The sequence below is a fragment of the Capra hircus genome, chromosome 2 (assembly GCF_001704415.2).
Source record: "Capra hircus breed San Clemente chromosome 2, ASM170441v1, whole genome shotgun sequence".
Lineage (NCBI taxonomy): Eukaryota > Metazoa > Chordata > Mammalia > Artiodactyla > Bovidae > Capra > Capra hircus.
In genome coordinates this window covers 50,636,723-50,651,461 of record NC_030809.1, presented here as the reverse complement: position 1 = coordinate 50,651,461, position 14,739 = coordinate 50,636,723, and the positions used below count along the sequence as shown (strand labels likewise).

Sequence of the window (14,739 nt, the reverse complement as noted above, 5' to 3'; positions counted from 1 at the left end):
GGAGAGTAAGTCTGGCTCATTCACATAAACCAGTTAAAGCTTTTTCCCTACTTTGAGCTGGTCCTCCTGTAGAACCACGTTGAAGGAGACAGGCGTAGCTAAACAGCAGAGGATGCTGGCTGGGATACGCTCCTCTTCAGCTCTTCCCTCATCTGGTGTTAATCTTCTGTATATGAAGGTTAAACCAATTCGGGAGGGACACATACACATTTTTGCCAAACCTTTTCTATCAGATGCTTATGTATCCTTCAAAGGCATGACTTGGAAAAGGAACAACAGAAGCCTGAATGGAAATAACCCCTCCAGGAGTGGGATAATTCCATTTAAGCAGATGCTCGACCATTAATTGTTTCCCATTTTGCCCTGAGATTAGTTAGCTCAAATCCTTCTGTTTCAAGTCAAGCCACTAGAGTTTTTTTCTTAAACTGTATCTAGGCAGATATGATTTAGATATTAACAACATCCCATGAAAATTTATACCCAAGGGAAATATATTATGCCCATAGATCTTTATTGCTTTCAGGTAGTGAACATATTGATATAGCAGAGCATGTTTATATAAGCTAAAGCTAAGAGGGTATTTTTCATGTTTGTAATCTGTACAAATTGTATATTCTGGTGAAATACTGCTGGCTCCGAACTATTCAGTATTGGTTAAAAGAATATGTGTTTTCACTCTTAAGGGTGGATCTCTTTATATTAATGACTTTGTTTTTTAAGGCTATAGGTAAATGCTTATTTTTCTTTCTGTTAATGAGTTCCAGATCAGTGATTTTACATGGTGACTGATCTGCTCAGTTGTAAATCATACTGCCTAAGATGCTTTCTAAAGGTGCTTTAACATCTCTCTTTTTCAAAACAGAGAACGGATGAGTGAAGAATCCAAAATAGAAGCAGAATTGCATGCTGAACGCATAGATGCTCTAAGAAAGCAGTTTCAAATTGAGAGAGAAACTGCCAAGAAGGCAGCACAGCGGGAGGTGACTGAGGTATGGAGGCACACGACAAAAGACACATAACATCCTTCCTCTAGGTGGTTGCCCGCTGGAGGATTCCTGAGAATGGCTGCAGTTGTTCTTCAGCGCTTCTAATTCTCCTTTCACCAGCAAGTGGGATGCAGCTGTATGCTGTTTGGTATACAGTTATCTGCCCAGTGAAGGAATGCCTTGATGATAGTCTTCCCCTTGGAGAATAGTAACTTGAGTGGTAAAGAGAAGGGAGGAGACTGCCATCTGCTATACAGATAGCAAGTCACCTATCTCCTCAGTCCACTTCACTACCATCCATCATGCACCTACCTTCTCCTGAGAGGCCTATCTAAAAACAGTAGAAGACGTGGTCTATACTAAATGACCCCTTATTTGTCACCTCCACTGTTACATGAGACAAGTAGGGAAGACGTCAGAAGACTCTCTGATATTTAGAAGCTATGTACAATTTTAAATGAATGCAGAGTAAGGGAGTTTGTTTTAGGCTGGCTGGGTGATAGGAGGAGGAGGGAAGCTTGACCAAAGTACAGGACTGAGACTGGCAGAGCTTGCAGGGATAGGACACGCTATGTAAGAGGATAACCAAATGAAAAATGAACAGCATATGTGAGCAAAGGAAAAGCATTTACCTGTCTTGATTAAAGCAGAGACTAGGAAATTTCTGAGAAAGAAGGGCTATTGCTGCTGCTGCTGCTAAGTCACTTCAGTCATGTCAGACTCTGCGCGACCCCATAGAAGGCAGCCCACCAGGCTCCCCCATCTCTGGGATTCTCCAGGCAAGAACACTGGAATGGGTTGCCATCTCCTTCTCCAATGCATAAAGTGAAAAGTGAAAGTGAAGTCGCTCAGTTGTGTCCGACTCTTAGCGACCCCATGGACTGCAGCCTACCAGGCTCCTCTGTCCATGGGATTTTCCAGGCAAGAGTACTGGAGTGGGGTGCCATTGCCTTCTCCGGAAAGAAGGGCTAGCCTAGAGGAAACCAGCTGGTAGATGGTCTTAACTACCAGAATATTGGCTGGAAACTGTTAGGTAAAATTAAAGCACTGTAGGTTTCTGAGAAGGATGTAAGCACAGTTTTAAGTAGGTTAGTCTGTTGGCAGTGGAAAGTAAGTAATAATGAAGATAAACCAGAAACATGGAGGCTCATGGGAACTAGAGCAGTTACTTCGGGCTTCGGATGATTAGGGCCAAGAAAAGCGGTTCTGTTGAAAGTAGAGAATAATTAAATAAAAAAGCCACTTGTAATAGAAAAATCAAACACACAAAATGTATCAAAAGCAAAGGGGAGGGAGTAATTAAAATAATTCCAAGACTTAGCTGGAGTGGCTGGTCTGTATTTTGCCAGATTGAGTGCATTGCTTTGCAATTTACAAGGAGCAGTCACAAAAATCAGATTCAACTTTTTATATGGTACTATGTAAATTGCAAAAGCACTGTATAAATATTATAATAAAAACAATTTCTGTGGGAAACAAAAATGGACACTGAAATTAAAGATACCTTTAATCAGAGATAGTTGTTCAGAATACTTAGTTTAAACCCTTTTAACAGGAATCAGTGAAGATCATGAACTTGTGCAGGAGACCAAAGAACAGTAGTATGAGTGTGCTGTCTTGAGCAGTTAGCCAGAGAAGTGGCATCAGGGTGCGCTATTTAAGTGCCTCAGCTCTGCCTCTTGAAAGCAATGTGGTAATTTACTGTCTGTGCAGATGACTGAACTTTTGAGTCTGTTTCCTTAATCATAAAATGGAACTTCTGAATGTTTCCTTGATCATAAGATGGAAATCATCACAACTACTTTCCTAGGTGGTTTAGAGGATTAAATTGGAAAATATATGAAAAGTAATTACTAAGATCATGGCATCTGCTCCAATCACTTCATGGAAAATAGATGAGGAAACAGTGGAAGCAGTGTCAGACTTTATTTTTGGGGGCTCCAAAATCACTGCAGATGGTGACTGCAGCCATGAAATTAAAAGACGCTTACTCCTTGGAAGGAAAGTTATGACCAACCTAGACAGCATATTCGAAAGCAAAGACATTACTTTGCCAACAAAGGTCCATCTAGTCAAGGCTATGGTTTTTCCAGTGGTCACGTATGGATGCGAGAGTTGGACTGTGAAGAAAGCTGAACGCCGAAGAATTGATGATTTTGAACTGTGGTGTTGGAGAAGACGCTTGAGAGTCCCTTGGACTGCAAGGAGATCCATTCTGAAGGAGATCAGTCCTGGGTGTTCTTTGGAAGGAGTGATGCTAAAGCTGAAACTCCAATACTTTGGCCACCTCATGCGACGAGTTGACTCATTGGAAAAGACTCTGATGCTGGGAGGGGTCGAGGGCAGGAGGAGAAGGGGACAACAGAGGATGAGATGGCTGGATGGCATCACCGATTCAATGGACATGAGTTTGGGTGAACTCTGGGAGTTGGTGATGGACAGGGAGGCCTGGTGTGCTGTGATTCACGAGGTCACAAAGAGTTGGACACGACTGAGTGACTGAACTGAACTGAACATAAGTACAAAGTAAGTGATAGTTTTTAAGGCTTACCCAGTTTTGACAAAGCTGTGATTGAGGTAATGGTGGAATGTCTAACAGAAATTTGGTTGAGTGATAAAAGACTAACACTGTAGTGTGAATTCAGGAGCTGAAGGAATGAGCTAGTATAAAGAGAAAAGGTAACATTATTTTGGTTCTTTCTTTGACATGTTAAACACTTACCAGCCGTAGAGAATACCACCTTCCTATCTTCTCCCTTCTCAGCTGCCTCGTCTTCCTAAAAATCAAGTGGTACTTTTTAGGTGCTTCTTCCTAAAAATTCAAGGATCCAAGAGGAGGAGAGGAACTCTGTAAAATGATTTAAGTAATGTTAAAAGATAAATTGAGGCATAATAAAATTGAGTTTATTTGAACAAAAATCTGTTTGAATTGGACATTATGCCATTGATTGCAGTAGAAGGCACTCCGAGGAGTTGTACAAAATGGAAGACTCTTATAGGCAGAAGGGAGCAGGAACAAGAGAGTTAAACTAGGCAAAAAAGTAGATGGGTTACAGCAAACTTACTTCCTTTAGTGGATGGCAGGATTACCCAACTAATGCTGATCAGATGATTCCTGACTGACTGGTTTGAGAGTGCATTTCTGGGAGAGCCAAAACTAATTAAGTTTGGTGACAATAGGGCTTAGCATAGGTCATTTTGTTTGGGACCTGTTGTATTATTTTTTTGTTAATAACCACTGTTATTTTACCATAAGACAAGTTTCCTAAAATTTCTAAAAGCAGTAAGTACAAATTATTATGTAAAATAAATAAGCTATAAGGGTATATTATACAGCACATGGAATATAGCTGGAGTATAATCTAAAAAAATTATAACGAGTATAATCTATATTTTAATCACTCATATACCTAAAAATATTATAAATCAACTAAACCTCAGTAGAAAGGCAATAATAAAAATATTTATATTCCAATTAAAAATGAATGCATGTAATAGTCAGTAGCTGATAGGTATTTACATGTGTGCTTAGTCACTAGGTCATGTCCTGCTCTTTGCTGCCCACCAGGCTCCTCTGTCCATGGGGATTCTCCAGGCAAGAATGCTGGGGTGGGTTGCCATGCCCTCCTCCAAGGGATCTTCCCAACCCAGGGATCAAATCCAGGTCTCCCACATTGCAGGCAGATTCTTTACCAGCTGAGCTACCAAGGAAGTCCATTACAGAAGCTACGATATAATTCATTTCACTTCTCCAAACATGACATCACAAGTGACAGAGATGAGCTTAATCTTAAAAAAAAAAAAAAAAAAAAGCCTTAAAGCATGGTAATGATCACTGAGCAATTAGTGTGTGTCAGGCTCTATATTCTTTTTCTACCTTGTTTTGCTGTTACATGACTCCTATGAGGTAGCCTATTCACACAGTTCTCCAGCGATGAACCCAAGGTTTACGGATATTATCTGAAATTACTTGACTAGTGACTGGTGAAGTTGAGATTCAAAGTGTCTGATACAAAAGCCAAGCTCTTAATATATGATGAACATATATTTATATTGTTTATGTGTTCTAAGAAAGATTGTGTTTTTTAGTGTTAAATCACTGAGAGTGTTTCTCCACAAATCTCTTCAGTTCAGTTCAGTCGCTCAGTCATGTCTGACTGTTTGCGACCCCATGAATCGCAGCACCCCAGTCCTCCCTGTCCATCACCAACTCCCAGAGTTCACTCAGACTCACATCTATCAAGTCAGTGATGCCATCCAGCCATCTCATCCTCTATCGTCCCCTTCTCCTCCTGCCCCCAATCCCTCCCAGCATCAGAGTCTTTTCCAATAGTCAACTCTTCTCATGAGGTGGCCAAAGTACTGGAGTTTCAGCTTTAGCATCATTCCTTCCAAAGAAATTCCAGGGCTAATCTCCTTCAGAATGGACTGGTTGGATCTCCTTGCAGTCCAAGGGACTCTCAAGAGTCTTCTCCAACACCACAGTTCAAAAGCATAATTCTTCAGCGCTCAGCCTTCTTCACAGTCCAACTCTCACATGCATACATGACCACAGGAAAAACCATAGCCTTGACTAGATGGACCTTAGTCGGCAAAGTAATGTCTCTGCTTTTGAATACGCAGTCGAGGTTGGTCATAACTTTTCTTCCAAGGAGTAAGCGTCTTTTAATTTCATGGCTGCAGTTACCATCTGCAGTGATTTTGGAGCCCCCAAAAATAAAATCTGACACTGTTTCCACTGTTTCCCCATCTATTTCCCATGAAGTGATGGGACCGGATGCCATGATCTTTGTTTCCTGAATGTTGAGCTTTAAGCCAGCTTTTTCACTCTCCACTGTTACTTTCATCAAGAGGCTTTTTAGCTCCTCTTCACTTTCTGCCGTAAGGGTGGTGTCATCTGCATATCTGAGATACTGCCTTACCTAAACCTACTTTTTAAAAGGATAGTCCAAGGAGAACAAAATATATGGACACAGCTAAGCATAACCTTCTCTTACTGAATGGAAGGTTAAAATGTTCTCATTTTCCCTTTGTGTCCCACAGATGAAGAAAGCCCTTGATGAAGCCAACTTCAGATCAGTGGAAGTGTCCCGGACTAACCGAGAGCTGCGGCAGAAAGTTACAGAGCTGGAAAAGCTACTGAACAGCAGCAAGGAGAAAATAAAGAATCAAAGGGCCCAAATTAAGCTCCACTTGTCCGCCAAGGCGAATAATGCTCAGAACGTGGAGAGGATGAAGGTTGTCTGAGAAACCCTGTTTCCCCTCACCTCCTAGTATCGATGAGGACCCAGACAGGCAGTGGTGTTGGAGGAAGATGGTCTCGGAGCTCTAACACCACCCTGTGATCTCTGGGAATTATAGCTACACCTGGGACGTGGGCAGACTGCCTTGAAGGGGATGGGTACTCTCTTTTTTTCTGGCAAAGATACTGCTGTGTGAATGTTTGGCTGCTCATTAGCTGCCAGTGTCCCATCCTGGCTCCTAGCTGTCTCTCCCGCAGTGATTGTATAGGACTTGGCTCTCTTGGGGTCAGTGGGCTAGATGGAAGAAGACCCAGCAAGAACTGATAAAACTGGGTCGCATGTGGGATTCTTTCTGTCATCCTATAGGCAAAAAAAGCAAGCCCTTTTTTCCACTGATTATCTTTCTATGTTATTTCCTCATTTACTTTCAGCAAATAGAAACAGAATTGAGGCAAATGGAGCTAATTAAGGATCAGTATCAGAAAAAAAACTACGAACAGGTAGATGATGTCCACACACTGTTTACCATTCATGTCAAATCCCAAACTTGGGCAGGTTCGCCAACCATCTCCCTCTTTGTGCCCTACAGTCACTGAGTATCCAGAAATTTGTATCTGAAATGACTAACCTGCAGAAGGAGATGCAGCTGTTGGCCAGGAGCCAGTATGATACCTCAGCACGGAATAAACAGCAAGAGCTGCGCCTTGAGGCCGAGCGGAAGCTGAGGCAGGAGCTGGAGGATCGGTGCAAGGTGAAAAGGCTTCCTAGGATTCCTCTCAGAGATGACCAGCAAGTGCCATGTGCTGAACCCAGCATTAGGGCATATTGCTTTTCTAGGCTCTAGAGAAGAAAACAAATTTCCAAGTTGTTCATCTTAGCTAAGACCTCAGAATCATATCTAGGAAGAAGCCTGTAGCTTTGAATATGGCACCTCATTGTCATTTTCAATGTAAAAAACTCATTTTTAAAGAAAAGCTAAGTTCATGGGGTTCTCAAGGCAAGAATACTGAAGTGGTTTGCCATTCCCTTCTCCAGTGGAACACATTCTGTCAGACCTCTCCACCATGACTCGCCTGTCTTGGGTTGCCCCGCGGGCATGGGTTAGTTTCATTGAGGGAGGGATTGGCGGGAGGGCAGGAGGAGAAGGGGACGACAGAGGATGAGATGACTGGATGGCATCACTGACTCGATGGACGTGAATCTGAGTGAACTCTGGGAGTTGATGATGGACAGGGAGGCCTGGCGTGCTGCGATTCATGGGGTCGCAAAGAGTCGGGACACGACTGAGCGACTGAACTGAACTGAAGTGAAGGCTCACATATGCAAAGTACTAGTTACTGAGTAGGACTTCTGAATTTCATAGTCTTTCAGGAACTTTAGACTCCTTGGTTCTTCCCATAGCTCAGATCTGTCTGTCTGTTGCCATTACAGGACTTTTGCCTATCCCCAACCAAATGAAAAGCATATTTTATTCCTGAAAAGGGACTTCAGGAGAGCATCAAGCTCTTGCCTTCCAACAGAGATTGTCTGCTACGAATATTATTCCCTCAGTTCTAGAAAGAAGTGTTAATCACCTTTCCTCAGGAGAATCAGTAAATCAATATCTTTCATCATGTACAAATGTGTATACAGTCAATTAAACTGAAAACAAGTTTTTAGCTTGTAGTCTGGTAGCACCTGGTATTAGAAAGTATCCTATCATACTTTCATAATTTGGTTTGTCTTATTACAATATGAAGGTTTTTCTCCTATATATGGCACATTGGGAGTTTGTAAAAATCTTTGTATCACATTTTCAGGAATTGGAAGAAACTATCAGACACCTAAAGAAATGTAAAGAGGCGACGGAGAATAAGCTGAAAGAAGCCAGTGTGGAATCAGAGCAGGTGAGCCAGACACACGAATGACCCTGAAACACAAAAATCTCTGTAAAATCCTCCATTAATACAGTTGTCAGAAGTGTAAAAGGCAAGAACCAATACCTTATTGACTATTGCCTCTGACATGTTATAAAGAGCAAATAGTTTTAGATTAAGATTCTGTGTCTTGATGAGCGATCATAGAATACTGAAATACTGATATTAACTTGATAGTCCAAGTCCCTACCACTAGATATAAGGGAAAACCAGCATGTGTTTGGATTTTAGTGATTATTGTTTGACACAAAAGCAGAGATATTATTTTGCCAACAAAGGTCCGTCTAGTCAAGGCTATGGTTTTTCCAGAGGTCATGTATGGATGTGAAAGTTGGACTGTGAAGAAAGCTGAGCGACGAAGAATTGATGCTTTTGAACTGTGGTGTTGGAGAAGACTCTTGAGAGTCCCTTGGACTGCAAGGAGAGCCAACCAGTCCATCCTAAAGGAGACCAGTCCTGGGTGTTCATTGGAAGGACTGATGCTGAGGCTGAAACTCCAGTACTTTGGCCACCTCATGTGAAGAGTTGACTCATTGGAAAAGACTCTGATGCTGGGAGGGATTGGGGGCAGGAGAAGAAGGGGACGACAGAGGATGAGATGGCTGGATGGCGTCACCAACTTGATGCACATGAGTTTGGGTGAACTCCGGGAGCTGGTGATGGACAGAGAGGCCTGGCGTGCTGCGATTCATGGGGTCGCAACGAGTCGGACACGACTGAGCAACTGAACTGAACTGAACTGAATAAAAGTAGAAACACTTTACCACCAATAACTAGAAATATAAAGTAGACCTTATTAATTTGTGAATTTGATTTCTCTTAAATAGGCCTTTTTGAAGGTACTTAAAATCATAATTTAAAAAAATTTTATTAAAATATAGCTGATTTATAACTGTGGTCATTTCTGCTATGTAGCAGAGTGCTTCTGTTATACATATATTCTTTTTCATTGTGACTTATCATAGAATATTGACTTTAGTTTTCTGTACTATACAGTAGGACCCTGTTGTTTATCCATCCTGTGTATACTAGTTTGTATCTGCTAATTCCAAACTCTGAATCTTTCCGTCCCTGACTTTCTCCCCCCGTGGTAACCACAAATTTGTTCTCTATGTCTGTGAGTCTGTTTCATAGATATGTTCATTTCTGTCATATTTTGGATTTCATATATAAGTGCTATCATACGGTGTTTTTTCCTTTCTGACTTACTTCGCTTGGTATCATAATCTCTAGGTCCATTTGTGTTGTTGCCAGTGGCATTATTTCATTCTTCCTTATGGATGAGTAATGCTCCATTGTGTATGTGGACCGTATCTTCTTTATCTGTTTGGCTACCGATGGACATTTAGGTTGTTTCCACATCTTGGCTCCTGTGCGTAGTGCTGCTATGACCATAGGGGTGCATGTGTCATTTGGGATTATAGTTTTGTCCAGGTGTATGCCCAGGAGAAGGATTGCTGGATCATGTGGTAACTCTGATTTTTTCAGGATCCTGCATACTGTTCCCGTAGTGGCTGCACCAGTGTGCGTTCCCACGAACAGTGTAAGTGGGTTCCCTTTTCTCCACACCCTCACCAGGATTTGTTATTTATCGACTTTTTAATGATGGCCATTCTGACCAATGTGACGTAGTATCTTCTTGTAGTTTTGCTTTGCATTTCTTTAATAATTAGCAATATTGTGCATCTTTTCATGTGCCTACTGGCCATCTGTATGTCTTCTTTGTAGAAATGTCTACAAAACAAAAACCCACTTTTCAGTTGGGTTTTTTGTTGTTGATTTATAGGAGCTATTTGTAAAATCCTACATTTTTTTAGAACTGGAAAAGATCTCCGGAATTATTAGTCTACCACAACTACCCCTCATTATCCAGATAAGGGAAGAGTTTCTTTGGCTAAAGGTAGCACAGTGACATTGCTGCCAGTTTGTCCCTTTGATAGCCATTAAATTACATGACAGTATGACTTTCAGAATGGTTTATTAAACGGATTATGGACTCCTGTTGTGAGTTTGCCAACTGTGACACTTACTATGCCTAAGTTACATTTACATTGTTTAACTCATCAGTTACCACATCTGTAGTAGGAAGTGGTTACCTACCATTGTTACTCTGATAGATGGCTCGGAGTAAGTTTGAATGTACGTTAGCGCCCTTCTCATTCACCATACAAGAGGAAATATAATGTATGATGCCATTACAAGTATCATTCCCTCCACTTCTGATAGAGTGCCGGAGAAAAGTGGGGTTTCGTTTGGGTGGGAGAGGTGTCTACCATCAGGATGCACAGACTGCAGAACACTTAACTTTGTGGCTTTCTAAGAATTTAAAGACAAGGGGAGCTCTGTTTTCTTATCTCACACTTGTACCCACACTGTGCCCTAGTTAATATGAGACAGGTACATTACAGCACAGATTTGAGGACCTGTTATGGCTGTGCTAGGTGCTGGAGATTAGAGGATGAACAAGCCAGATGAAGCCTCTGCTCTCAAATTTGCCTTCTCAAGCAAGAGAGAAATATACTACTCTCTGAGAACTGAGTCAAAACATGAAAATGCTGTCTATGAAACATAAATAATCAAGAGAGGGAAGTTAGTCATTTTACTTTTTATTCTAGAGGATATGTTGTAGAGCCATTTTGAAGCAGCCTTTATATAAAAGCCTGTTGGCTCCATGTTCAAAATATTAGAATATCCCAAATACTTAATGGAGTGCCAGGCACATATAGGCAGTCAGATATTTGTCAAGTAAATGAAATTGATTCCAGATCATCTTCAAAGGCAGACTATTAGAGGGACTGTTTTCAAGTCTAACAAAGATAATTTGGAAGTTTGTGCTTAGGGGCTAAAGTATAAGATATTTTGATAAAGGAAATAAAGAGTACAATTTACACTAAGCTACTCCAGTGTTCTTGCTAATCTATTCTATTACTTTCATAAAACACAGCAGAAAAAATCTAATCTTTATAGTTTAGGGACTCTGGAGAAGTATTTAGTCTTAGAGAACAGAACTCAAATTCTGAATGTGGTTCACACCACCACGTTAATTTTCAGTGCCATCTGACACTTTCACGCCTGCCTTAATTTGAGTCCTCTCTCACCTCACTTCACATCCAGGAAATATTAACAATATTTTATTAATTCAGGGCTGCATGTATTCTTTAACTTCACATTCTAAAATAATTCTCTCATCTATAGGAGGATGTGTACATGCAAATAGGTGGCAAAGACCATGCAGTCAGAATGTGAGTCTTTAATAGCTAGGTAAAAAGTCTCTCAAACTGGCTATAGTAAGAAAACTTTCACACTAATGTGAAACCCACTTGGGGGGAAATTAAGTTTTTACATTATACAGTGTAAAAAGAGTCAAAGTAGCACACAAAAAAACTTACAATTGTTTCTTTATTGTAATTTTTAAAAACGTTTGTGCATTCAGATAACAGCTAACCTAGAAGAAGCTCACCGCTGGTTTAAGTGCAGATTTGACGGTCTACAACTTGAGCTGACCAAAAACCGGTTGCAGAGGCTTCCCCGGGAAGACAAGTGGCAGGAAGAGGTAGGATATTTGTCTTAAGCAATTCTGGATTTGTTCCTTCTCAGATTTCTAATTACACAAGTTATCTCTTCATCCAGTTACTTGCTCCACTAATTTGTAGATTTCTTTACAGTACTGCTTAGAAAACCAGTGAACTGAATTTCTTTCTTAAAAGTTCTACTTCTCCCATGCTGTCTAGATTAGAACCACCTATATTTATGAAAAAAAAAATCTTCTTAAAGACAATATAGGTCCTCAGCTCTGCAGTTGTTTTGAACAGTTTGGGGTGTGTGTTGTTTCCAACAGGACCAAGATAAAAGGCACAACAGCATGTCAAACCAGTCTGCTCTGCATCGATGGGAGAATAAACGAAATAGACTTGTGCCCAAGAAGTGCCACTCTGAACAAGAGAGAAAGTGATGTCCTTGACAGAGCAGCTTCTTCAACTTAGAACAGCTTCATCACCCTGATTGCCTGAGTCCAGCAACTAGGGCTTGCCTGTTTCCACAGTCATCAGAACATGAAGTCTTTGATGTGGGCTGAGGATTTTGGACCTAAGTTTATCCGTTTATGAATTATTCAATATCAATTCAGAACCATCCCATCTTTTTTGTCCCTTTCCCTATTTTCCACCCAATAAATTTATATTCATGTGTTTTATGATAGGAGATGTTGTTGCATGATATTTGGCTGTTTTTCCTAAGTAAATTTCATCAAAAAGCATTTAATGAGGTATGGATGATAGACTTTCAGTGAAATGTTCTAGTCTAACATCTAGTAGATAATCCCTGAAAATACAGTAACCTGTAAAAAGGTAAAAACTTTCCCACTGTCTAGTAAGCATATATTTTTCTATGTGAGGTAATTACTAGCACACCTTTAATAAAACTGTGTCTCTTTTTATATAAGATATCTCAGAGATGGTATTTGCAGCTTCCTTTAACATTTACAGAGTTACTGAATTCTGCTCCATGAGATTATGCCAAGCTCTCTCTTACCATAAAGTAAGCAATAAATTCAGCTTTACCTTTTCATTTCAGATAGAGTAGTGGATTAGTTAATCCAGACCTAAAATATGTAACTAGCTGGCATAATGCCTCGCTTAATTGATGTTAAGTAATGATAGTTGCTGGTAATAAATAAGAAATCATAATAAATCAAGTGACCAATTATGAAACTGGAGAGAATATGAAATATAAAACTCAGAGGTTGATGAGCCTACCACTCCATAGCTGATATTAAAAAAAAAAAAAAAAAAAAACGCAGCTGAGTTTACTGCTGGATTTGTTTTACTATGGTAGGGAAGAGCTATGTTGGTCAAACAGAGTCCTCCCTGATCAGAGCCAGCCTCTGATCTTATATAGGATTTTAAGGGAGCATGGAGTTAAAGCACTGGAAGACTTTCAGAAGCTTAAATGGGTTCACATTGTCTACTTGGGTAAGACCATTGTTGATTAACTGACATTCAGAGGCAAGTTTACTGGAGTGTGTCCATTTCTGTATCTGACCCTAAAGTTGTCTAACTCCTCCGGTGTTTATCTATTTGGATTCTATAAGTATGGGGCTTCCCTGGTGGCTCAGACGGTAAAGAATCTGCCTGCAATGCAGGAGACCAGGGTTCAATCCCTGGGAGATCCCCTGGAGAAGGGAATGGCTACCCACTCCAGTATTCTTGCCTGAAGAATTCCATGGAAAAAGGAAGCTGGCAGGCTACAAGTCCATGGGATCACAAAGAGTTGAACACTAGTCAATTTGACAGTACTGGGGAGTCAGAATCTTAAAACAGCCTAGGAACCCCACAGAACAATTAACCTTGGTCCTGGGATGACACTGAAAACCATGGTCCTGAATTCTGCATAAGAATAAGGTCCCAATTACTGCACAAGAATGATCACCCTTAATGGGCTGTAAATACATTGTCCCTGAGTGTTATGATTACTTGCCAAGAATACTAACATCCTCATCCAGAACAAGAGAGAAGAATTAGATTGGTGATCATTTCTAGTCAGGTTTATAGTTAAAACTGCCTATTTAGTGTGATGATTTTGTTAAAGTATTTCTGTGCTATTTTTAAAGTGTTTCTATAGTACTTGAAGAGTGTCTATCATACATACTACCTTCTATTATGACCCTCTACTTTCATGTGAAATAACCAAAAACCAGACAAAAATATGACACTGATTTTTAAGACACTGAATGTCATGCAACAAAGCTCTGTGATACTTTGAGAGAAAAGAAACAAGTGCAGTGAGCCCTTCTGTTGCCTCAGCTTACAGCCTAGAAGGTGAAATCAGGGCAGGTCTCTGAGTTAAAGAATGAGAACAGAGTCCAGGGAAGACACTGGCTGCTAGGGTTCCAGGACAGAGTATGAGATAGGAGAGGGCTGCACAGAGGGGAATCTCAGAGATGTCCTAAAGGCCCCCACTGAGTATTCAACTGACTACTGGTCAGCAGATGCCTGAGAGAGACTGTCTAAGGCTGGAGACAGGGCCACCCAAAAGGGCTATAAGTGACAATGCCCAGCACACACACATACAGTACCGGTTCCCACCAGCCAGAATCAGACACCTTATGGTTTACAAGCTTTGGGTAGCATCTACAACAGGGTCTCGCCTCAGTAGTAGAGACTAGTGAACCCTAGAGTCAACAGTGCTGTGCTCCTAACTTAACACCATGACCCCAAATGACCCACATCCAAGTAGCTGCATTTCAAAACAGAGCTTAAGAATATTTAGAATACAAAAATATGCACATCAAGCTAAAATCATGATGTCTGGCATCCAAAATTATCAGACATGCAAAGAAGCAGGAAAATAGGACCCATAATGTAAAAATCAAATTGACCCCAAACTAATACAAACCACTTCAGCATTCTTGCCTTGAGAACCCCATGAGCAGTATGAAAAGGTCAGAAGAGATCCAATATGCTACCAGAGAAGAGTGGAGAAATTGCTCCAGAAGGAATGAAGAGGCTGAGCCAAAGTGGAAACGCCCAGTGTTGCAGATGTGTCTGGTGGTGAAAGTCTGATGCAGTAAAGAACAATATTGCATAGGAACCTGGA

At 40.8% G+C, this 14,739-nt stretch overlaps 1 protein-coding gene across 1 annotated transcript in view; it reads left to right on the top strand.

The window, feature by feature from the left end:
* CCDC150 (coiled-coil domain containing 150) overlaps positions 1–12,345 on the top strand; it is a gene marked incomplete at its 5' end in the record, with an annotated part of 93,055 nt that extends 80,710 nt beyond the window's left edge. The window contains 7 exons of the mRNA XM_018066597.1: positions 863–989; positions 6,030–6,224; positions 6,661–6,729; positions 6,819–6,980; positions 8,029–8,115; positions 11,579–11,698; positions 11,984–12,345. Coding sequence (XP_017922086.1) covers positions 863–989; positions 6,030–6,224; positions 6,661–6,729; positions 6,819–6,980; positions 8,029–8,115; positions 11,579–11,698; positions 11,984–12,097 — 874 coding nt within the window. The remainder of the gene's footprint in view (positions 1–862; positions 990–6,029; positions 6,225–6,660; positions 6,730–6,818; positions 6,981–8,028; positions 8,116–11,578; positions 11,699–11,983) is intronic.